General features: G+C 37.9%; 2 protein-coding genes across 2 annotated transcripts in view; one reads left to right on the top strand and one right to left on the bottom strand.

Annotated features, from left to right (window-relative positions):
• Nucleotides 1-21,286, top strand: part of LOC139709635 (2-hydroxyacyl-CoA lyase 1-like) — a 48,365-nt gene extending 27,079 nt beyond the window's left edge. Inside the window, exons 10-17 of the mRNA XM_071621594.1 lie at nucleotides 11,352-11,457; nucleotides 13,525-13,614; nucleotides 13,908-14,072; nucleotides 14,833-14,933; nucleotides 16,248-16,406; nucleotides 17,685-17,789; nucleotides 20,351-20,540; nucleotides 21,130-21,286. Of these exons, the coding sequence (XP_071477695.1) occupies nucleotides 11,352-11,457; nucleotides 13,525-13,614; nucleotides 13,908-14,072; nucleotides 14,833-14,933; nucleotides 16,248-16,406; nucleotides 17,685-17,789; nucleotides 20,351-20,540; nucleotides 21,130-21,165 (952 nt within the window). The 3' untranslated portion in view covers nucleotides 21,166-21,286. The remainder of the gene's footprint in view (nucleotides 1-11,351; nucleotides 11,458-13,524; nucleotides 13,615-13,907; nucleotides 14,073-14,832; nucleotides 14,934-16,247; nucleotides 16,407-17,684; nucleotides 17,790-20,350; nucleotides 20,541-21,129) is intronic.
• LOC139709648 (methylsterol monooxygenase 1-like) lies at nucleotides 2,199-9,246 on the bottom strand. The gene is made up of 7 exons (XM_071621609.1): nucleotides 9,080-9,246; nucleotides 8,349-8,426; nucleotides 7,870-8,018; nucleotides 6,984-7,110; nucleotides 6,284-6,332; nucleotides 5,286-5,441; nucleotides 2,199-3,450 (listed from the first exon to the last, which is right to left on the bottom strand). The coding sequence occupies exons 1-7, from the start codon at nucleotides 9,227-9,229 to the stop codon at nucleotides 3,302-3,304; spliced, it is 858 nt and encodes a 285-aa protein (XP_071477710.1). The 5' UTR covers nucleotides 9,230-9,246; the 3' UTR covers nucleotides 2,199-3,301.
• Nucleotides 21,287-24,388: the final 3,102 nt, after the last annotated feature.

The following is a 24,388-nucleotide window of genomic DNA, read 5'->3' as shown; positions in this document are numbered from 1 at the left end:
TCACAGAAATGGGTCAACAAATTTTTTAGGGCCCATTGTAAAGTTTTTATGGCGCGTTTCGATTATGACTCATAACTTTTGATCCCTTTGTCCGTTTGTGACCAAACTTGGATGGTAAATGTCCCTTGGGGAGTTGAAGGTCATCACAAGGTCAAAGGTCATAGGCGGGTCAGTGAACTACTGGGAGTTAGAAAAATATTAATTTCTTGTATGCGAATGGGCGAGACACAATTTGGCACTTGCCTTGTTTTTTTTTAATCATTAGAGGCTTTTCAATGGTACAGCGTATTTTCAGGGGCCGCAAAACCAGGAATTGGATTCGGCAGTCCCACCCCCCCCCATCCCACGCGTGCACGCACACACACATACACCCACCCACACACACACACACGTGCACACTCACACGTTGATTGTTCCACTTTAAAAAAAAATCTAAAAAGCAAACAAAATCACAACCATCCTGACGTGACTTTCCAAGGCTTCCGCACGAAGATTTTACCTGTCAAGGGGATTCCCCTGACACACACACGCAGTGCACACTCAAACACACACATACACACACATACACACACACACACGCACGGCGCACACACACTCCTACGACAATTACATAAAAAAATAATAACAAAAAAAAAAATTACCCGGCCACTGTATCTCACTCTTATTCAATGTTTGCTGTCATTTCCTATTATATGTATACTTGTCTATACAAGTACATGTATGTGTTTATCTTCAAATTTTAATATGAAATTCTTCTGTCCAGGTGTTTTTCATCGCAACTGATTGACAAATAATTTACGTTGATGTAGGGCAATTTGTCAATCAGTTGCAATGTGTTTCTCTTGTTAGGAATTAATGTGGCTTCTGAAAGAAGATTATACGTGTAGTATGATACAGTTTACAACATGTATTCCAAATTTCCCCAGCAGATAAGGAAAAACAGAAACAACCAAGAAAAGAATGCTTACCGGTAATAATTTAGCTGAGTTTTTAGGTATTTTAATTGCATATTATTTGTACAATCAAAAGTAAATAAATATCAGTAAGGGCAATTTTTACCTACATATTATACTAAAATTAAGACTCCTTTGTAAGGTTTTCAACTTTAAATCATTCAAAGCTGCCACTGGACAAGTTACACATCTATAACATTACAGTAGGTCTGACAGTTTACATTTAAGAGAGCTTGTGTTCTTACATCACTTACTGCTTGACAAAGACCATATGCTTGCATAACACATTTGAAACTATAACTGAACATACTAAATAGCATCATAAGAGTGAGCAGTACAAACTACCGGTACTGGTAGTGATAGGCAGTGCACCAAGGGAGACACAAAATTTGGGATGGAAATGAAATAGACTACATGTATACTTGTACGGGTTGTGTGTGGTGGCTACAGACTGGTGCTACGCACTCAATGAAACTGTGTATTATCACAATGTCCTGTAAATTGTTAAAAAACGGAAAATAACACTGGGACTTCCACATAGAAGTGACACTCTCCCTATCATCTCAAATCTTGAGAAAATTGCATCATTGTGTAATGTCATTCGCATGCTCCAAACAATACTATGACCTCATTTGCTGTGTGGTGATAGGTGGTACCACAGGGGTTAGTTAAGAGTAGAAAGGTTAATGGACTTGAGTATCAAAGAGGGCTTTTATGGGGCACCACATGTGCACACTCACATAATGATATTCCACTTGTTAGCATCCAAATATACAATTTCAAAGTATTCAAATGAATATGTACAGCTGAAAGTCAATACAAGTAGCACTAAGGTTCCCATGATACCCTGTACACTGTACCAACAATACTTATCTATATACAGTACAATGTATCAATGTTCTCTTATTCCCACAGTTTGGTGAATAAAGACAGTCCTGTTCAGAGAGGATAATGGTGTACTTTCACCCTCATGAATATAGAATACACATGCACTGATTGTACACTACTGCCATAGAAACAATATACTTTTCCCAAAGGGCTAGTGCTGCTCTATTTTTCTTTCCCTTGCTTTGATACATGCCAGCTGTTTTTAACAGGCTGGAGAAAATCCTACCATGGAGTATTATTTGTCATTCATCAAATCACCAAAGAGCAGAAGACAAAATAAGAACATATAAAAATACAATGTATCAGAGAAAACCTATGATGAAAAAAAAAATTCAAACAAACAGTTACTAGCATGTTTTCAGCATCATTTGATCCAAGTTTCTGTCGTTCCATGATGTCATGACGTTAGCCCAGTTTAGTGTGGCTCTTTAGGGATACAAGTGTACATTCTGATGTAAATATCAAGAAGGTTTAAGAAATTATTATGAGCACATGGTAGTTTCTTGCTACATTGCAAGCTTTTACAGTATGGCAAACTTCATGTACTGTGCACACAGACTTCCACGTAGCACAGTGAGGCAACAGCCAAGTATACACCATAAATGTACCCTGATTGGTTTTATGCATCATTCAGATTCTGATTACATTGATTGTAACTGTAAGCTTGTTGAATGTCACACACTTTAACAGGTAGCACATGCAAGCATGACACATACAGAATGACAGATCACCTCTTTAGAAGAGTACAAGCTGCACCACAGCCCAGGACAACAATTCAAAACAGTGGTTCAGTCATTTTGTGCTTGCATTTTATCAGACATTGAGATTCTGGGGTCAATACACAATTCAACTGAGATTTCAAAGTCACATACAGTGCGCACCCATGGAAATAAAACAAATCACAGTAACACAGAATGTCAGTTTTCCCTGAAGAAATTCAGACTATGCCAGCTTGTCTTCAGTTTGAAAACACTGTATGTTTTTCCACTTTACACTTTTGCAAGTTCCCACACAGCACAATACAAGTTGTCCCATGATTCCTCAGATTTCCTGTCAACAAAATCTTCATTCCTCCTGCTACAATTTGTGTACAAACAACACTGTACTGAAAAAGCAAAGTACATGTGTATGCATACTAGCATGTACTTGCCACATCTGGACCATGACTACAATTGCATTGAGCCTAAGAATTCCTACATGCCAGGTAATCAACTGAACACTGCTATCAGCTGTCTTGCCCATATCAAGTTATATCACCTTACTGCAAACAGTGCCAGTCAGAAAAAGGATTAAGGTCATTGTAATTGTTCTCAGCGATTATCTGACATGGCATGCTAGATGCGCAACCCTGGTTGCAGTCAGCTGCAAACTGATGTCGGAAAATCCCTACAATAATCAACCTCACATGGTGTATGTTAAAGAGTTTTTTTTTCCTCGTAATCTTGGAATCCATTCACACTTTACTTCTCCTTCTTCAGTTCTTCCTCCTCCTTCTTCTTGTAGTAGTCGTTGAACTGGGAGTCGGTGCCAAAGATCTTGTCCCACCAGGTGAAAGTGGAGGAGTAATTCCCTGTGAAGTTCATGTGGTGGAAGTCATGGAACTTGGCACCTAGTGTTAAAAAGAGACAGAGGAGAATCACCCATTGTGATGCAGAACTAGCATGAGCGTAAACACTGACATCAGCACATATAATTAGACAAGAAGATCATGGCTTTTAGAGATACTGTAGTGCCAATGCTATGACATCTAAATTGAACACACAAAAGTTGCCTATTTGAGACTATTCTATGGAAAAATAAAAGAAGTCCCAAAACAGAACTCATTATTTTATTTCTCTTGCCAGGGAAACCTGTACAGGGAAACCCTGCTTTAACAAGCTTTTTTATGAGGTACAGGGGAAACTCGGTATAACGAACACTGCTATAACGAGATATCGGTTATAACGAGGAAATTTTCCCGGTCCCAAATTTCCTTCCACACAAGTCTATGTAAAATGCTACTCTTATAGCGAGATCGGCTATAACGAAATAACTGCTATAACGAGATAAATTTTGTGACTTCCAAACAAAGAAAAACATAGCCAATCAAACCTGCTATAGCGAGGTAAAGCAAAATGCCTTCGGTAAAGCTTTACTTCGCCTGTGCTATCATCTTCCGAGATTGTAAAGCTTGATGCGCCAAAAACAGTCTTGTACACTAGTCAGTGCACTCCAGCTAGCACTGCATGTTGTACGTGTAAGTGTGTGTGTGCGCGCACACTGATACATGCAGAAAATGTGGTGGGACGGCCATAATGTATGCATGACATCATCATGACGTTTAGCAGGAATGAGACAATCTGATGCTGTGATTGGCTTTCTACATAGGGAATTCCCCATCTTCACACACACGCAGTCATAATGTACATACAGAATGTGTCACATACACACACAACATTGTGCAGCCCATATTCAAGCTTCCATACAACACACACCCATACGATAACCACATACCAATCCACATACGATCTTGTTACAATCGCAAGCTTTATAAATTTACAAATTCAAACATCTACAATTAATAAGAAACACATTCATGACTTGATATTGGATTTCCTTGGCGAAAAACATCTTCTTACCCATAAAGGTGAGTAATTCCCTCACACACAATATCAAGTTATCAGTATTGATTGAAATATGATGGGTAGTCCCACATGTGCAAATTAATGTCTTTATGTTATGCCTTCTTTTATGCCTACTGATATAACGAGATATCGGCTATAACGAGGAAAATGACTCGGTCCCGACCATCTCGTTATATCGAGTTTCCACTGTACCAAGCACTTTCAATGAGATGAATTCGTTCTTCCCAATTTTCCATTTGTACTGTGTTTAGCTAGTCTCTCTCTCTCTTTTTTTAGTACATTTAGCGTACAAGGAACTGGGTATATGAAATAAAATCAGCAGCCCTAGCAACCTCCTTATAATAGGGTTTGCCTGTATGAAAGAGAACATTATGACAAGAACATTTGCTCATTAACAGAAGAAAAGACCTCTGTCATCCAATAACAGCTGTTTCCATCACAAATAAAATCAATTGCTATGGAACTACTGTCTGAAATCTCAGTCAGGTAGCAGTAAAGTTATAATACCAGGTAGTTTATAAACATTGATACATTGTATATCATTCACCAAGGCATCTTTGGGAAATTCATACACTCTATATCTGGATATCATTGTTCCTTCATAATGTCGTCGTCTGCCCGGCAAAATGGCCCTAAGGCTTGCGTACTCAAAAAATTACTACAAAAGTGATGTTATCATTGTTCACATCATATGAGTGAGCTTTCGACATTCGATTTTGGGGTCAATTTTCATGTTAGGGCCCTCCTGCCAGGCAGGTGACAATGTAGGGACATCACACTTGAGGCTATCAATTTTGATCTATTACGAATGTGTGCATACCTCCATAGAATGGGATAAGGTGCATTGGGTTGAGGGGGATGTCGTAGCCAGAGTGGACATCGATGGTCTCCATGAGACGGACACACATCCAGACCCACAGGAAGATGAGATGGTTGGCAAATATCAGCATGCCCCACATTGTGCCCATGCCAAGGACTGAAATAACAAAGAGAAATCATTGGTCTGTTAATCATTGAACAAGTACAGCCTACCTTACTTATAATCCTCAGATTTCCTAACTGAACCTCATATAATACACTGTAGTGGAATTATTTAGGCATAAATGTGTTCCACAAATATGTAACCAACTACATGTACATGTATGCACTTAATAGTTATCTCAACTTTTCAACAATCTCAATTTTCCTCAACTCCTTTAATATCTTGACTCTCCCTTGTTATTCTGTAGACATGCACAACATGTTCTTTGCTGACTACTTTTCACTTTTTTTTTCTTTAATCAAACAGATTTAATGAGGTTGGCCAAGGCATTGCTTTGAATCAGAAAATCAAACATCATTGATTCTAAGTAAACATTGACACAGAATGCAGTCAAGACTACTGCAGAACAGCAATTGCAAAATTGAATGCTTCAATCTTTTCATATCATTCTGCCTTTTTTTTCATGTTTCTTAGAACATCATGATACAATGTACACGAAGCCACAACACACATGTTACTTCACTGTAAGATACATTGTGGTAGTACGTATGGTATGAACTACAGTGTGTAGCTTAAAGCGCATTTTCTGCTGGGACAAGAGGGACGTATCATTCTTAGAGTGTGTAAATAAGTGACAGGTAGATAATGGACTGATCAACTTTACACAAACACAGCATGACAAAGTCCAATTATGTATCACAGATGTACATTTCTTCTACTCGATTAATTTATCTGTATTGTTATATCTGTCTTAAATGAATTTATCTGAAATGTTATCTGAATTTGGTATGTTTGATCTGCAATTAAAAGGGAAAGAAAACCAACCATGCACTTACTCATTGTTTCCAAAGGATGAGCATACTCTGCAACCATTCCAAATGGAGACTGTGGTAAAAGGGGGGGGGGGGGGGTGAATAGAAATAAGGGTGTGATTTCATTTGGAGGAAAAAACAAACAAACAAACAAACAAAAAACAGCATATATAATGTATGTGACCCACTACTGTTTCAACCTAACTCTCGCTTGTGAAAAGTACACAACTCAATTTATACTTACGTGTATTTTAGTACACAAATAGGTTTGTAGACTACTTCAGTCTTCTTTTGGAAGTCTCAATGAGTAGAGGATATGGTATCCACAGTACTCCAGTAATCTAAGTTTGTAGGTTCAATCTTGAATAATTTATTTTTGACAGCCAGTGTTTTGATCTATGAGGAAATATAATGCTATTGCTAAGTTTTGTCCTTTGTGCTCATGTCATATTCTCGTGGAATTAAAATGAGCAAATGAATCAAAGAAAATCATGTTTTGTGAGGACTCCAAATCCTTTACATATTTCTGATAATCTGCAAACTTTCACATACATCGCATAACTTTGTAATATGCATTAATCTGTTCTGTTCTGTCACACCATACTCTGTATACTCGATTACCAAACCGTCGATGACTTACAGCATTGAAATGCAAACAAAGTCATGTTGCAGCTGCCATGTCAAAAACTTTGTTGCATGTAATAGCAGTTAAAGTTTCACTTACCTGGAAGTTGTGATGAATCTTGTGGATGTACTTGTAGATACTCCTGTGGTGTAGGGCACGGTGCATGAAGTAATGCCATGTATCCTCCACGACAAGACATCCGAAGCACTGAGCCAAAAGTGTGTACCTTCGGAAAAAAAAATATATAAAAATCACAATTATTCCTATTACTAGCCTCACATTATTACACCAACGTTCCATGAATGAAGTCACAATTACAGATTAAATTGCACAATACATGTACTTATTTAAATCAATTATTGATATTGGGTTCCAACAGTATGCACCACCATTACCACTGTTTGGCCAATGATGGGACAGAAAAGTCCTAAGAAGTGACTTGTAAATCATGAAATTGTTATCCACTTCACCTTTATTGATATTTCCCCCTTAAATAAAGTCTTGTGTATTTACACTTATGATTAGGACCTACCTCCCCCAAGGAGGTTAGGCCTAGATGTCTGTTGTTGGTTTTTTTTTCCAATGTGATTTCATTTTGCCTCATTTTTGAGGAATGTAATTTGAAAGTTGACATATGGGCCCGAATTCACGGAGGTGGTACAAGTGAAACCATGGTTTAAACCATGGACAAAAACCATTGAGCGCCAAGTGTCGCATGGAATATTTATTTACGAAATCAGTCATTTCGTCGCTGAAATGATAATTTTGTAACGAAATGACAAAATTTTGTAACTAAGTGAACATTTCGTCCACGGAATGATAAGTTCGTAAACGAAACCGACATTTTGTGGACAACATACCCAATTTCGTAATGAAATATTCCGTGCGACAATTGGCGTTCCATGGTTTTTGTCCATGGTTTAAACCATGGTTTAATTTGTACCACCTTCGTGAATTTGGGCCATGGACTCTAGAAGCTACCTACCAGCGAGGTATGGCCTCATAGTTGAATGGCATGTTGGTGAGTTCACAGAAGTAGTAAGCACCGACGAAGAAGGGAGCCTGAATGAAAATCTGACTGGCAAGAATCAGTCGCAGACATTTCCACTCATTGGCAGCTGTCACTGGCTTTTCCTATTAAACAAGGAGAGAAGAAGAAAGAAATCAAGTATTTTCTGTCAAGAGGAAGAGAGAAATGACAATCAGAATTGTATCACTCAGGAAGATTTAGTGAGTTATATCATGAAAAGTCACCATAAATATCACTGTGATGTTAAATTATGCCAGGAGGTAAAATTGCATTTTGTTGGGCAGTACACTGTACTGCCCAACAGAACATTTGGTCATATAATTGTTTGCTATAGTATGACTTTGGCAAAGAAATAATGCTGATCAATATATAATACAATCCTGAAACATTGTAGTCTACATTAAAGGCTTACAGAGAGAAATAATGTGACTTACACGCTGGATCTTGTACTTTTCCATGAATGGCAAGAACTGGAAAAGGAATGAGGGTGTGCAGATGAGGAAGTACGAAATCTGGAAGATAAAGGGGGAGAGAGATATCATATTATTGACCAATCTTCACTGATGACATTCATTGAACTTTAATAATCTATGTGTGTGATGTGGCAGCCTTTAAGAGAATATTATAAAGGAGCTGTGGCCACCTGTGAAAAAAGCATTCCTGTCTGTATGGCGACGCCGTGCTTGGACGGGCTATTCTTTATCTAGATCTCTACTTACGTAACAATTAAGCATGGCAAACTTTTGGTTAACGTCTACTTCTACGTCAACGGTGCTTCTCATCAAAGCTTGTTCAGCAACTGGATGAGGGTATGGGTGAATAAATGTGTCATTAAAAACATGATGAACTATGAAATAATGAACAGCAACAAGGCATGGCATGAATCAAGTTTTATCAGCTTTCACATCAGATGAGACCTAGGACTAGGAGGGAACTATATTTTGAGTCTTATTCTAGTTTACTTTTCTTATGCAATGGTTCATTGTTGGTAGTTTATTGGTAAACATATTCTGTATTTGCTTATTTCTAACTTAGCAAATTTCTTCGTCTCATATTAATGCGCTTAGAAACGCCAGTATGAGACAGTATCATCATAGACATCGCCATCATCATCATCATTAAATCATTAGAACTCTACTATAGATGGGGACATTCAATGACTCACAAAATGAAGAATAGCCGAGAAGTAAGTCGCAATCTGAAACCGTGTGTAATTGGCCGTCATGTGTCGCCATGCTTGCTCAAAAGCATTTATTCCAGCTGCTGCCGTAGCATTTTCCACGATGGGAACGGCACTGAGTACACTCTCCGCCATTTTCTGAATTCACAGGCTTGTCAGCGCAGCTCTAGCAGACGACTGATCAAATGTGTAGAGTTATTCTAAACCAGATAATTATATCATCTGCAGACAACCTTCGGGTGGTATGATCAATCATTAACTTCGTAGCCGTCTCAAACCACACGTACTCCGACTGACGGGTGCAGCGGAGCAGAATTCAACAGAAGTTGTGCGCTAGATTCCGGGGGCAACGTCGCACATAGTTCCGCTATACGAATTCCCTGGTACACTGTACATGTACATGTACCGGTATGTAAAACCGATTAGAAAGCAAACCCTCGATATGCGAACAACACGGCGACCCTAGATCGCACGATACGCCGGTCGCCGTATCGTACGATTACGCAACTTTCATACCGGCCTTTCAGAATCTACCAATATACGAAAAGGGGTGTATTGTATGGACACTGATATCAACGTTCTTATCGGTTCAAAGTACAACACAATGAAGAGATAATATGATGTACCTGTTCAAGTATTTGGTGTAAAGGCCTTGCACTGCTTGATTGTACTGCTTTAGTTAAAGGATGTTCCTGCTTTTAATGTCAAACGAAATGCTGTAGTTTCCTCGGCGCAATTTATGTAACCCAGCTCACCCTCGTTATAATGTATGTGGCTTGGGAAGACCAGCTGATCGCACGAGTATCAACCGTGTGCTCGTAAAGGTCATCTTGAGTACGCATCCGTCATGTCCGTAATAAGGCGTTGCGCATGAGGATGACTCTTCTCGCTGACAGCTACCAAAACATGAGCGGAAATTTAGCGTTACTATGCCGTTAAACCGGGTTTTCAGAAATTCACATGCGGAATATCCCGTCCAAAATATTTCACACTGTGATAAAATATAAGCTTCATGTCTAGACAGAGCAGGGCTCTGTTGGATACAAAGAGGTTCTATAGAACCTCTTTGAACTGATAAAATTTGAATCAAACCCAAGAATCGCAAACATATCATTTTACTTTTGCTGGATATATAGAATCCTAGCTTCATGTGTGGCATGTAGCTCGGGCATGTAGGAACAAACAAACTTTGCAACATGACCCAGTCGCCAGCATTCAGGATTAGGGGAAAAACAAACAATAGACATGAAAGTATCCTGTCCATCATATAAATCCTGTTTCTTCCATTCTTACCTTATACTTTCTTTCCTTTTCTCCTTGCGTTTCTATACTTGAAAAGGAAAAAAGAAAAGAAAAATTCGTTCACTCACGAGCAGAAGAGATGAAGCAATATTCCTTAGTCTCGTAGGCGTGTTACAATTATTAGGCCTATGCTTGTCAATTTTTGAAACTATTTATTGATATAATTTTATTATAAACGCCATTGTCATCACATTATTCATCGTTACTCGACCGTGGTATGCAATATCTTTTTATAATTTTGTGATTATCATAACAGGTCAATATCCTAATACTTTATTTTTTATTTCTGATACTACCGTTATTACAATCGTATCAGTATCTTTTAGAAAGTTGTTACATGATCATCAGCTATGCTTCAAATGGACAAAGAGGAACGTTGCATTTATATTTAGCCTATTTTCTCATCACCCTTCCCGAATGTTGTCTCTTGATTTTCCTATCAGTGTACATTATCATCTCTGCCCACACATGCTTAGAAGATGTGATGAGTGTACGCGTCCATTTTATTTCGTTTTGGAGATTGTCTTTTCCAGATTTTTTTTTTCTTTCACATTGCAGTATAGCAGATCCAGTAATTCCGTAAGGGGGGGGGGGGCGCAAAAAAAAATCTGGTGCCACTTCCAGGCACAAATCAGCTGACAGGGTAAAAAAGAAGCAAAGAAAAAAAAGGGACTTTTTTTCGTTTCTCATGCCACTTCCGGGTTTCATCGGCTGACAAGCCCCCCCCCCCCAAAAAAAATAATAATAAAAATGCTTCAGCGCAATCTTCTGTGTCCAATTTCATAAAAGATGTTACGATATAGCAACTCTTGCTAGAATGGCAACTTCCCATATAGCAACAGCCAATCAGGAAGTGGGATTCTTGTCGTTACCATGACAATTGCCATTCCAGCAAGAGTCGCCCCCCCCCCCCCGGATCCGCCACTGCATTGATATTTTCCCTCCGTCTCACCAGGGCCCTCCTCCAAGCCGACGTCATCCTCCTCCTTGGTGCACGGCTCAACTGGATCCTCCACTTCGGTAAGCCGCCGAGATACGCCCCCACAGCGAAATTCATTCAGGTAAAAACGGCTATAATGAACCATTACTTTGCCAGTATCTTTCTGTATTTGTTTGCTGCATAGATTTTTATAAGTGTTATATGATATATTATGTATAATATAACGTTATATCATGTTATCTCGTATATGCATCCTATATTGCTTAAAGTATAGAACCCCTCATTCTTTCCCGTGTTTCCATGTTCTTACATATCAAAACGACCCGTGATCCGCGCAATATTGTCTTCCGGTAAAAGCACGTCATGACGCACTCTCCTGTGAAGAATAGGTTCAACTTGGTACCTTTGCGTGTGACACAAGTACTGGATTGCTATAGGCATAGCACTTTTTACACTGGCGCAACTTTGCACCTGTCAGACTCGTGAACGCCTTGAAAGGTGCTACAATATTATGTGTATATGTTACACTTTTTAGATGCAGAGTTGAACCTATTTTTCTTAGTTTACTGACGTATCATATACACATTATGTATCCTCTTTTAATGCAATCTGCATCAAACTTTTTTTTTCTCACCTGAGCCAAATGCCAAAGTGATGAGCTATATCTTGCGATCAATCATCGTCCGGCGTCCGGCGTGCGTCGCCCGTCGTGCGTAAACTTTGGATTGAGTTAAGCAGCAATATTAGCAAAACACATCAGTGAAAGTTTGAGGAAAATCGGACGATCTGTTCAAAAATTTTGAATTTTTAAAGTTTCTATCATAATAAAAAAAAAAATGATGATTTTACGGCAGGTATATATTACTTGCGTCTTGAAAAGTTTTTAGTTTTCAGAAATCGCTTGCTGTATTGCCAATGCTACACGTAGAATACTGAGTACGTCCTGTTAATGTTTATAAAAAAAAAAAATCACTGATACTGACTGTATATAAAGTAGATCTGTAGCCATGACAATCCCCGATCGTGGCGATAACCATTGAAAAAAACAACCCAAAACCAAACCAAAACACAAACGAACAAAAACAATAAAAGCGCATGACACTTTGTTTTTCTAGGTTACATGAATGGATTACCGCCTCAACGTCGAGAATCGGTAGCGATATCTTAAAATACATGACTGTAATATACCTGTTTTTCTCTCCCCTTCTCTACTTCTTGAGGTCATTAACACGTTGGATATTTACCTTACACAGCTGCTTATCGTATTGATTTATCTTATGCACAGCAGCAAGGAGTTTTTAGTATGATAATCATGATAAGGAAATGACTGCTTATCGAGTGTTGGGTATAATATAATCATGACGCGGTAAGCGGACCTATATCTTTACATAGTAACAATGTATCAGCAGCTACCGCAATGAGTTAAGTCAGGTGATACATACGCTATACTGTTCGGGGGGGGGGGGGGAGGTGTATGTGTATGTGTGTGGGTGAAAGGGTGTGTATGAGAGTATGTAATTATGATGTATGCATGCCAGTTTTTATTTCATTTTCTCTCTCTTTTTTTTTTTAATACAGTCGTGCATACACGGAATATTATTTACTTCAAGCAATGTAGTTCATGAAACGTTTGCCCTGTGCATTATCTTAGCCTGTTTAATTGCAATGAGCATGCATTTGATAAAGACATACCAATACAACCGCAAATTATTTTTTCTTGTAGAAATAATTGAAGTTTGTGTGTTTTTTTAATTATATAAATTATAAAAAGATATAAGACAAAAAGCCATCTGTCTTGCTGACTGAAATATTCCATAATGTCAGAATTTCCAATCCTCATATCTCACCAGTATACTGTTTTTTTGTTACCCCCCTCCCCAAAAAATAAGAAATCATAATATAACTCATAGGTATCTAATAAAACGATAGCAATGAAAGGAATGTTTAAATTACCATCCATTTGCATGTATAATATTATGTTTGCTATGTGTCATGTCTATCTTTATAACTTCGAGCTGTAATTTTGCTCACATGGCAATTTATAGTTTGATCAATATTTGCGCAGAATACTCGATATAGACCCTTCTGAGTTAGATTTTATAAAGTCATTACTTTAAAGGGAGGTATCATTTACTTTGCAGGAATTAATGTTTACTCATATTCGGTAATGTTTTGTCACCATAAACAGGTTGATATTTGCCAAGAGGAGCTGAGTAACAACATCGGCAGTGATCGGGTGATCGGCCTAGCGGGCGACCTTCAGGTTGTGACGCAGCAGGTATAGTCTCAATTCGAGGCTTGTGAAGAAATTGTTTTATTATGTACTTGATCATGAGGTCGCTTGTGAGAATTGTTTCAAGTTTGCATTTGCGTGTCTGAGCATATGAAAAAAAAAATGCTTTCTCAGTTTACATGAAAGAAAATTGCCATCAAAATTTATCTCCATTTTAAACATTTTCAAACCCACTTAATCGGTAAGACATCTTCCACTGTCAATATGAACAATGGACTTTTCAATGTTTTACATTCTGTTGTTTTACATTACATCCCTTGTATTTGCCTTAACAATAGTTCCTGGATGCTGCAAGATCCTCAGGTAGAGGGCAATGGCCTTACTCATCTAGCACCCCGTGGTGGCAGTCTTTGAGGTCAAAGGTCAAGGACAATGAAGCCAAGAGTGCAGCCCTGGCTCAGAGCACAGAGGTGCCCATGAATTACTATACAGCCATCTCTAAGGTAATTAAAGGAAAAATTCAGTAGGCCTACTATGTAATTCACAGGCATAGCATCTATAGATTGTTTCTTCGTAGAAATTTGTTGTAAAGATTAGAGAAAAAATGAAATAAGTTGATGATCTACACAATTACTTTTTTTTTTCTTTTTTCTTTTTCCAAATGAAATAAAAAGGAATGAATTTTATCATGATCCAGGTGACTAACTTTCATATGATCATTGCTAAGGGGGGGGGGGGAGGGTTGGAGTTGGTAGGTTTGAGAAGGAAGCATTATGACCATACATGATATTGATGCATGCACAAACTGAATGTGTAATTGTGCTCGAGTCCATTATTTTGTAGAAATTCATATATCATTTTGCAAGTGCAGCAAGTTTCTTACTTGATGTCCTGAGAAGCTTCTTCAGTTCTAGTGTTCAGATTTTTCTTTATTCTCTGCAATTGAGCTTAAAAGCCTGTATTCACGAAAGTGGTTTAGATTCAGTTCATGGACTGAAGCAAGAGTGAAATAAGAGTACTTTACATACACAGGTATGAGAGCTGGGTCATTTTTGGACATCTGTTGCTATACACAATCTGTCATGTGCATTTATGCAGAAGAAATGTGCATAAACCATGGACTAAATTTAAACCCCATTTGTGAACAAGGGCCAGAGTGGAATTTCATTGTCAGGTGTTGTTGACATCATTGTTAACGTCTGATTAAAAAAATTTATGTTCATGTGATGTCATCGTAAGGCGTTTGTCCTCTGACCTTGAAAGGTCCAGGCCATGATTCCTAGGGACAGCTTGATCGTCAGCGAGGGCGCCAACACCATGGACATCGGAAGGACCATCCTGCTCAATCACTCTCCCAGACACCGGTAAGGATATTGGCATCCCAGTCAGTGGTGGATCCAGGGGATGGGGGGGGGGGGGGGGGGTGGGAGGGCAAGCACAATTGGTGCATGCCCCCCTTTAATTTTTCTTAAAACAAAAGAAATTAAAAGAAAAGAAAGTGAAATGGGCATGGGAGGCCTTTCTCTCTCTCTCTCTCTCTCTCTCTCTCTCTCTCTCTTTTAAAATATTTTAGTTGCTTGTCAACTGATTAAACCTGGAAGAGGTACAAGAATTTTTTTTGTGCCCCTCCCCCCCCCCCCCCCCCCCCCCCCATATGGAATTCCTGGATCCGCCCCTGCCAGTAGTGTTATGAAAGAGCTGTATCATTTGTGGACATAAGCCTGTCTGCTGAGATGAACAGCTACAGAATACTTTTTGGTTGAGTTTTGGTTGAGACCTAATTTCAGGTTTCTAAAATTTTTTTTGTGAGGTAATGAGAAAACTCGTATGAAATATGAAAGAGCATGTAATTCTATGAGGAATTCAATGTTTATTTGATGAAAATTGGTTTTGAAATGGCTGAGATATCCACAAAAGAGCGATTCTAAGAAAGTGTGGGACCCACACTTTATTACGATCGCTTTGTTTTACTTTGTTTTTGGATGTTTCAGTCATTCCAAACCCGATTTTCATCAAATAAACTTTGAATTCCTCTTAAAATTGTATGCTCTGTACTATATCATATGTGTTTTCTTGGTATCTCGCAAAAAGATAAAAACCCAATTCTCATCTCCACCAATACTGTACCATCCTTTTAACCATAAGCATTGCATGAATGAATGTGAGGTTTAAGAATGAATTATTGGAAATAATATCCATAAACAATTATCTGGATCTATCTATCTATTATTCATTTATTAATCTTCAACCAAATGCAGATGTATAAAATGAGATTGGCATGTGGTACCTGTAGTATGTACATATACATTTATGTAAATATTTCCATGTACATACTGTATGGTAAATGGATGGATATGTTAAAAAAAGAAACAAACAAACATATATATATATATTAAAAAAGAAAAAAAAAAATATATATATGTATATATATACACACACACATGCATACATACATGTATATATATATATATATATATATGGGGGTGAGTGATTTTCCCTTCAAGAATTTCAAATATTTCTTCTTCTTTTTTTCCAAACTGCATTTGTTCAAGAATACAATGTAATATTCTGAGAGCCAAATGTACCACACATAACTCTTTTGATAAGCAAATACTTTGTATTTTCCAACCACATTTGCTCATTTGTTTGTATAATTTCTGCCTTTCCTTGTGCCACAGAATGGATGCAGGGACATTTGGGACCATGGGAGTTGGGATGGGCTTTGGTATAGCAGCTGCCTTGGTGGCCCAGGACCGCTGGCCCGGCAAACGTGTGGTGTGCCTCGAGGGGGACAGTGCGTTCGGCTTCTCTGGTATGGAAGTTGAGACCATCTGCAGGTCAGTGCACCATTGCCAGAAATTGTTTTCATGAAATTTCAACTTCCTATGTGTCATATGTGACTGTGCGTCACCAATACACACACCCTGATTTTATGTGAGGACTCAAAATGATTGATAAATTGGGCCAACATAGTCAATCTTCAATTTTTTATATAATTCTTACAGCTAGCAATTCTTCTTTTACATAATTCTTAAGTTTTGGACGACACAATGAATGGGAAATTGTGTTTGTTTGTTTGTTTTTTGGCAGGTTTCTAAAACACTTAATTGAAGATTAGTGCGATAAGGTGTGTCACAGCTGTAGGTCCCCTTTCATTCTTTTAGACCCTCTAACACACTCCTCACTCTCAACCTTGAAAACTTTTGTAAGGTTTGTGCTACTGCATTGAAAGTTGCTATCCGTCATGAGTAAAACTTTTCGATGAGTGTAAAAAAAAAGTACAGCTTAATCTGATAATCTCTTCATTATGGCTGCCCGGGGGGGGGGGGGGGGGGGGGGGGGGGGGGGGGGGGGGGGAGTTTTACATTCTGTTTTTGTCCCATTCATTCCACAGCTTGTTGAGATTGAGCACTTGAATAGACCCAAACCATCAAAGCCTCTTTTCTCAGTAAACACTTCCAGGGAGTGTGCATTCTTTCCTTTATTTAGAAAGGTTACGAAACTCTATTTGTATTGAGTTATATATCATTTCAAAGCTTAGAGTCTTCTCTTTCAGAATCTGCCCTTACATAAAAAAATCCATGTCTGGCGACTTTTTGGTGGTTTTGTGATACAGGGGCACTTATATAAATGAGCCATCCAAAGAGTCTGAAATAGTACTGCAAAATCAATAAACCTCTCCAGAAAAAAATTTCAAGCTCTTATGTTGCGATATCCTGCATAGTCCGAACAACAAAAGTCATTATCTGTTTCGTCATAATGGGTTATGTGTAGTACTGGGAGAGGAGCATGTATCTTCAATTTGAATTTACTACAGTAGCAACCAGCAAACCCTTATACACAGTATATCAACACATTAAAAGCTATTCAAAGAAGATTATGCATTGTGATGTTCCTCTTTAATGCCATTGCTAATTCACTTGAAACTAAGACTAAAAACCGCCAACAACATACTCCTATCTTCTTTCAATTCAAGAAATCATAACTATTCGCTACTATCTCTAATAAGAATCTGTACCAGTTGAATCAAAAGATTATAAACTTGCTTTGCTTTGCAGATATTGTTTGCATGAAATGATCCATGAAATAATGTATATTTCTTTTGGACTTTCCAGATACAAGCTACCAATCCTGATTGTAGTCATCAACAACAATGGTATTGCCATGGGATTGGACAGGGAGATTTGGGACCTTATTCCAGTCGCAGATCGCCCCAACAGGTGAGACCTAGTCACACTGTTTAGTGTTGTACAGTATGCTAATTTCCTTGTTAGAACCACTTCATCTTGACAAGGTTTTAGGAGGAGCTACACATTATTCCAAAGAGACTTTTATACACCCACAGTGTGTTTTCCAGACCATGAAAATAACAAGTGTGGCTGTGCAGGGAAGCATTCAATTATACCTTATAAAATGTCATGAATTGCAGGGCATTACATTTCCATTACAGATAATCTATGTGCCTTTGACGATTATTTAGATACATCACTGAATCAGACCTGGTCAAAATTTACCACATAAGTCATAAGTCATTCTAGATCTAGAAATTTCACCTTTTACAGAAGCTTTAACAAGTTTCAAAAATACAGATATGACTGTACAAATTCTATGTATTGTTGGCATGGTGAAGGGTATGAATTTCAGAAAGCAGTGGAAAAAATTTATTTAGTTGCTCTCTCAACAATGACCTTTTTTTTTTTTTTGAAAGGGCAGCCTTGAAAGAGACCAGCATTTTTATGCCTCCGCAACGAAGTGGCCGGAGGCATTATGTTTTCGGGTCGTCCGTCCGTCCGTCCGTCCGTACGTCCGTACGTCCCGTTTTGTTTTTGTCGATATCTCAAGAACCGTGTGGTGGTTTTACATCAAACTTGGTATGAGGGTATATCCTTGGGGGATAATACTTTGTGTGGATTTTAGGGTCACAGGGTCAAAGGTCAAAGGTCACGGGTTATTTTGTGAAAAAAATTGAAATTTCATGTTTTTCTCCATATCTCGCAAATGGTTCAAGGTATCTTCATGAAACTTAGTATATATGCTTGTACCGATGGGCAGTGATTATCTAGGGAAGTTGGGGGTCATGGGTCAAAGGTCAGGGGGTCAAAGGTCAAGGTCAACTCCTCAAAATATCACTACTTTCCTTAAAATGCAGTATGCCTGAAGGTTTTTTTTTTTTAAACTTGATGTATGGCATGTATTACCCAATATATATTTTTGGGGAAGTTTCTTGCCAAAAGGTCAAAGGTCAAAAGGTCAAAGGTCAAGTGAAAGTGCTAAATAGCACTTTTTCCTCCATATCTCGAAAGTAACTCAAGGTATCATCATGAAACTTACATATTTATGCATGTTCAACCTAACAGTGATTCTCTTTGGAACTGTGAGGTCAAAGGTCAAAGGCCAGGTTTAGATAATGTCATTTAATATTTTGCCAATTGTGTGAAACTGTCATCACACATTGTCAAGACATTGTACTATAGACCTATTAGGAGAACCATGCATTATGGCGGAGGCATATCAGTAGCCGTAGCGATATATCTAGTTATTTAATGATGTCACTCGCATGTGACAGAGAATGGCACCACCTGATGTGTGATGATTGGCTGTGTGAACATGATGTGATATGATGGTAGATGGTAGCCACTCACACTGGGCCAAAGGTTATTTGCGTTCATCTTAGGTGTTGGCAATATGACTCATTGCCAACAGGGAATTGTTGTCATTGTGCCATTCATATTTTTCAGTTATGTCCACATTTCTCCAGGTGCGGCCTTGAACCCCTCCTTTTGTGGCATTTTTTAGTATTTTTGTTTCTACATACACTTTTCTTCATTTATGTAGCAGATACGCATCTATTTAAAGATGCGAGCTGTATGCTTTAAAAACATTTTAGCAATTTTAACATATCCCACATAATCTGTCAATCAAAGAGTACAATATACCTCTTGGGGTAGTATATATTTCAGAATCATTTAAATGTTTACATGTGTGGTATGGTGTTTCCACATGGCTAGCAGCGCATTACTTCGTGTTTGGTTCAAAAGAAATCCCTAATGAAGTTTGATGCAAATCTATTTATCATCTTACAATGTTCATCGGAAAAAAAACCAACAACTTACTTTCAATGCTATTGTCATCATCACTTTACAATGGTACTCCATTGATTAATATTTTCACAGGTTACCTTCATTACTGGTATCATAATTTTGTTTGGTTTTTTTTTTTTTTCATTCAACAGCACTACATCTACCATCACCCTCGTGATCATAGTTATCATTGTTATAATATGCATTCTATTATTACTAGGATGATTATAACGCTAGGTTTTCAAAAGTTTCCTAACAATCACAGCTATCTGGTTTGCCCAAAATGTGGTATGCTTTATTTTTCGTCCATATTCAAGTTTTTACCTTCTTTAATTCTTCATACTCTTGTCTTCTCTCTTCATATTGTAAGTGCAGTAATGTGTTGTTCACCTTAGGTTCCTCATTCACAGCATGACTGCCATGGCAAATTTGTAGACAGTTTAAATGTTTACCAATCACAGCCTGTCACATTTGCCTATCCGCACCCCCTTCCCCCGCATTGTGGCTAATACGTCCATCCCATTTTATCCATAATGGCATGAAACATGCTTACTGTGGCTGCCACGAACATAATGTAAAATTTACCATAAACATCGCTAAACATGTCGTCTGAGTACTGTCGCACTCTGTGCATGAATAAAACATTCCTATGAAACAGAACTTACCATCTTTTAACGTTCACTTGTCTCAATCTCGCCCAGACTCATGCCGACGGCTCTCATGCCTGATGCGCGCTACGACCAAGTGATGACCGCCTTTGGGGGCGTCGGCTTCCGAGTGACCACGCCCTCAGAGCTGGAGGATGCCCTACGTCTCAGCCTGTCCAAACACGCCCACCAGCCGGTGCTCATTAATGTCATGGTCAGCCCACACGCCCAACGAAAGCAGCAGGTACGCTTTCTGCTTTTGTTTGTTTGTTTGTGATTGCTTTAATACTCACAGTGATTTTTGTATTGAAAATATCAACCTAGTCCAAAATCATGGCCGAACTGGAAATTATGTAATGTTTCATGTCTGTAATATTTGTTTCATGTCTGTAATATAACTATTTATCACATACATGTAGATAATTTTGTAGTATTACTGAATTATGAATCATGTGTGGGAGCCTCCTTCATAGAAAATACCTTCACTGCACTTGTGGCTGTAGTAGATGAAATTTTGCTAGACGTGTATGCATTTTGTATTTGAGCTTTTCTAAATTTGTAGCTATCATTCGGTTAGATGTGTTGTGATAGAATATTATCATGAATCTTTTTAGCACATGCCTGCACTGTGACAGAAATACAGTATCTTTTTAAAATACAAATTATCACATATAACAATTATTGCAATTTTTTCTGAAGTAGGCCTTCTTCCTTAAATAGCTACAGCTGTACCACACAATTTCTGTTTTGAAATGTAGCTTACCAAAACTCGCAATATTTTAATGCTGACTTGTTCTTTGACATTCATTTACTTGTACACTGTATCTTTGCAGGACTTTGATTGGTTGACCAGATCGAGCAAGCTGTAAGCTGATTGGACGATACTTCCTCTGTACATTATATGCAAATCACAGCATTCCATCCTCCACACAGATGAAAGCACCACATCATCAGGAGAAATAGAGGCCTACGTAAAGGGATAGATAAAGAGACGGGAAGGCGGGATGAGATGAAGAGAGACATAGTGTGAGAGATAAAAGTGGTAATGTGCCTTCGATGGTTGAGTGATGAATCAGTAGCCCTTCAGGGATCTCATTTTCAAATCCCTCAATCAACCAATTCCTTGTGAATCAGAAAGTATCAACCAATTGAGGATGATATGATTTTGCGATAACACGCATTTCCCAAAGACACCTGCCTCGAGTATTCTCGGGACTATAGTCGTAGATGGGTTAATGTGATTTATTACTTATGTATTCAGGTTGTAGGAGATTGCAAAAGTGGTTTGCAAGTATGACGCAGCATTCTGGTGAGATCCAAACCATATTCTGGTTGATCGGTGATTAGCCTTTGTGAAAATAAGGTAATAAATTGACGGAGTGAGAGCTAGAGAGGTGAGGTACAGTCAACCTCGCTCTAGTCCACCTCGCCAAGTCAAAAAAAAAAATGGGCTAAGTTGAAGAAAAATTCTGCTCAGGAAGGATATAAACATGTGCTATAATCATTGTGCATAAAAGTCAAAATTAATGTGCAAATTGAAGGATTTTCTTTAGTCCTTGTGCATTCCATGTAATCAAGGTTGATTGTATTGTAGTGCTGCATGAAAATATCAGCATTTTGTAATGGGCATTCATTATTTGTATGTTTGAGGCGTATTGAGTATTTAATATGCAACCGTTTACTCTGTTACAAACAGGGCGCCATCTATTGTGTAGTATTATGTCTGCTCAAATTATGTTATGATTGGTGAGAATTGCAGAGATTGGTGAACTGCTGTTACAGCCTGGCCTCTGTTTTTACCTCGTTGATGAATAAGATGTACAATTGTGCATAAAGAGTTTGTGATACGAATATATCTGAAATAAGTAGTAGGACAGTCCTAGAAAAGAAAAAAAAAAGACAAGAAAACTGTAGTTATGCCATGGGTGCAATACATTTGTTATGTTAAATATGACAATTTACTCAACTCTAAAAAATTAGCCTCTCATAAGTCACTTAATGCCATTACTCCTGTGGTTGCTAGCTTAAAAAGCATTCAATGCTTTCTTTAAGTGGTCATATAAAACAAATGAATTCTTAAGTCTTGCTCACTGAATCAAGCTAGCTTATGTCCTGCCCTGGTCATCAACTTCATAATGCCACATTTCAGTGTATAATGGACGCACATGTATTTGTATAATCTATAACATTTATCCTTTTGAGAGCCACACAGCTCTGTGGGAGTTTGAGTGTGAGATCAGGGCCTTGTTTTATCAAAAGATAAAATTGATTTTAAATTTCCTTACCACACAGGCTGCCATAGACTTACAGTCGAAATCAACTATACAATCGATTTTAACTCTTCATAAAACAGGGCCCCGGTGTAGTATACATGTACAGGAACCTTGTTATAACAAGCTGCTTGGGTCCACTGAATGTCCTTGATATTATCTAGTATCTCCTTATATCAGGGATAAAAGAAACATAAAATATAAGGAATAGACCTGCAAAATGAACCTTGTTATATCTGGGGCCTGTTGCATAAAAGTTACTATTGTGGTAACTTTGCCATCCAGTGGTAACTATTATGGCAACAATACTCAACAGCCAATCAAAATCAAGAATTCCATGGAAGTTACCACTGGATGGCAAAGTTACCATAATAGTAACTTTTATGCAACGGGCCCCCAGGTATCTCATTATGTCCGACCACGTTATAACAAGGTTCCACTTTATTGCAAAGGCAGTAGGCAATGACATGGAAATACCTTTTGATCAAAATACACTGGACAAAATGGAACCATTGTGATATCAGCTTTCTGTTACTCGAGATAGATTTAATTTTGAAAGATTCATAATCACATGAGTAAATACAAAAATATTTTTCATTCTCGACCAAGCATAAAGTCTTGTAATACAATAATACTACTCTTCTTTAACATGGCTTGACATAGCAAATGATTTTACAGCACACAGTAAGGCAAATACATCTGCATGCATTCTGATCATGATGCCAAAATTAGAAATGAGCTGCTGACATTAGAGCACTCATAGCACTGAAACTTATGGTAATATGGCCTACTCCATTAATTCTTATAGGGACAGTAAGTATATTCATTGCAAAGCATATTAAGACAGTGATTTCTGGTTTGATTATATTAACTGTTCTCTGCCACACATTTCATAACAGAATTCAGGTGTTAAAAAAAAAAAAAATGAGCAGGTACACTGTGTACCAAATGTTTGCCTAAAAACTTTTAAACACAATAATTTAAGTCTTCATAATGATAGGGAAATTTGTTAATCTTGTATTCATCTTCATACATATACAGTACCTACTTTGATACAACTTTATTAAACATTACCTTACTACATTAGAGTACAGCTGTACTCTGAAGCAGATGAGGATTGCATCTGGACTTCAAATATTTGTCAGCGTATGGTAGGCTGGCAATATACAAGGAAGACACTCTATTTTCAAACCATGGCAGCTTACAACAAAACGTGTAATCAGGATGTAATCAAATAAAGTATCGGTATATTAGGGTTGGATTTGATAACCTGTGGTAATGGCCTATCCTCTCAAAAGTTATTTGTAAAGGATTTGATCTCTCTCTCTTTATCTACAACTTGAGACCTCGGAGCACTTGGCAACACCCCCTGCTAAAAGTGGGGCTAAGATAGTGGTGGATGGTCGGAGAGGGGATGTATTGGGCAGAGTGGCCGAAACCAATACATGCAGTTGGTTTATGAGATAGAGAAATGCTATCAGATACCAGTGAGATAGAGTTTCACCACTCATGGCATTCACTCATGTGCACCGATTTTAATATACATGTAGTGTTAACCTTGTACAAAGTACATGAATAATAAATACAATTCATATTATAATCTTGTTGTTAAATTATTGTTTTTTATAATATAAATGGAATCAGTCCTGTGTAGTTCAACTCAGAATCCTTTGTTTGTTATTCATACAAGTTATGAAAATCTTTTCATTGAATTACTGTTGGTATTAAAAGAAATTGAATCAATTATCTGCAGTTTAACTTAGAATCCTTTGTTCATAAAGAGGACAAATTTTATTGAATTGTCGTCATTGTTATTTTTGGT

The sequence above is a fragment of the Diadema antillarum genome, unplaced genomic scaffold (genome assembly GCF_040938485.1).
Source record: "Diadema antillarum isolate AM-2024a unplaced genomic scaffold, OU_Dant_1.0 seq00001455_RagTag, whole genome shotgun sequence".
NCBI lineage: Eukaryota > Metazoa > Echinodermata > Echinoidea > Diadematoida > Diadematidae > Diadema > Diadema antillarum.
This window is presented reverse-complemented; position numbering and strand designations above follow the sequence as displayed.

What these genes read in the sequence shown, in the direction of transcription:
- LOC139709648 (XM_071621609.1), bottom strand. Translation starts at nt 9,229, where the DNA reads ATGGCGGAGAGTGTACTCAGTGCCGTTCCCATCGTGGAAAATGCTACG. An exon ending in TCTCGGCTATTCTTCATTTT is followed by an intron (nt 8,427 to 9,079) that starts GTGAGTCATTGA and finishes TTTATCTTCCAG; the next exon opens with ATTTCGTACTTCCTCATCTG. An exon ending in TATGAGGCCATACCTCGCTG is followed by an intron (nt 7,111 to 7,869) that starts GTAGGTAGCTTC and finishes TTTTTTCCGAAG; the next exon opens with GTACACACTTTTGGCTCAGT.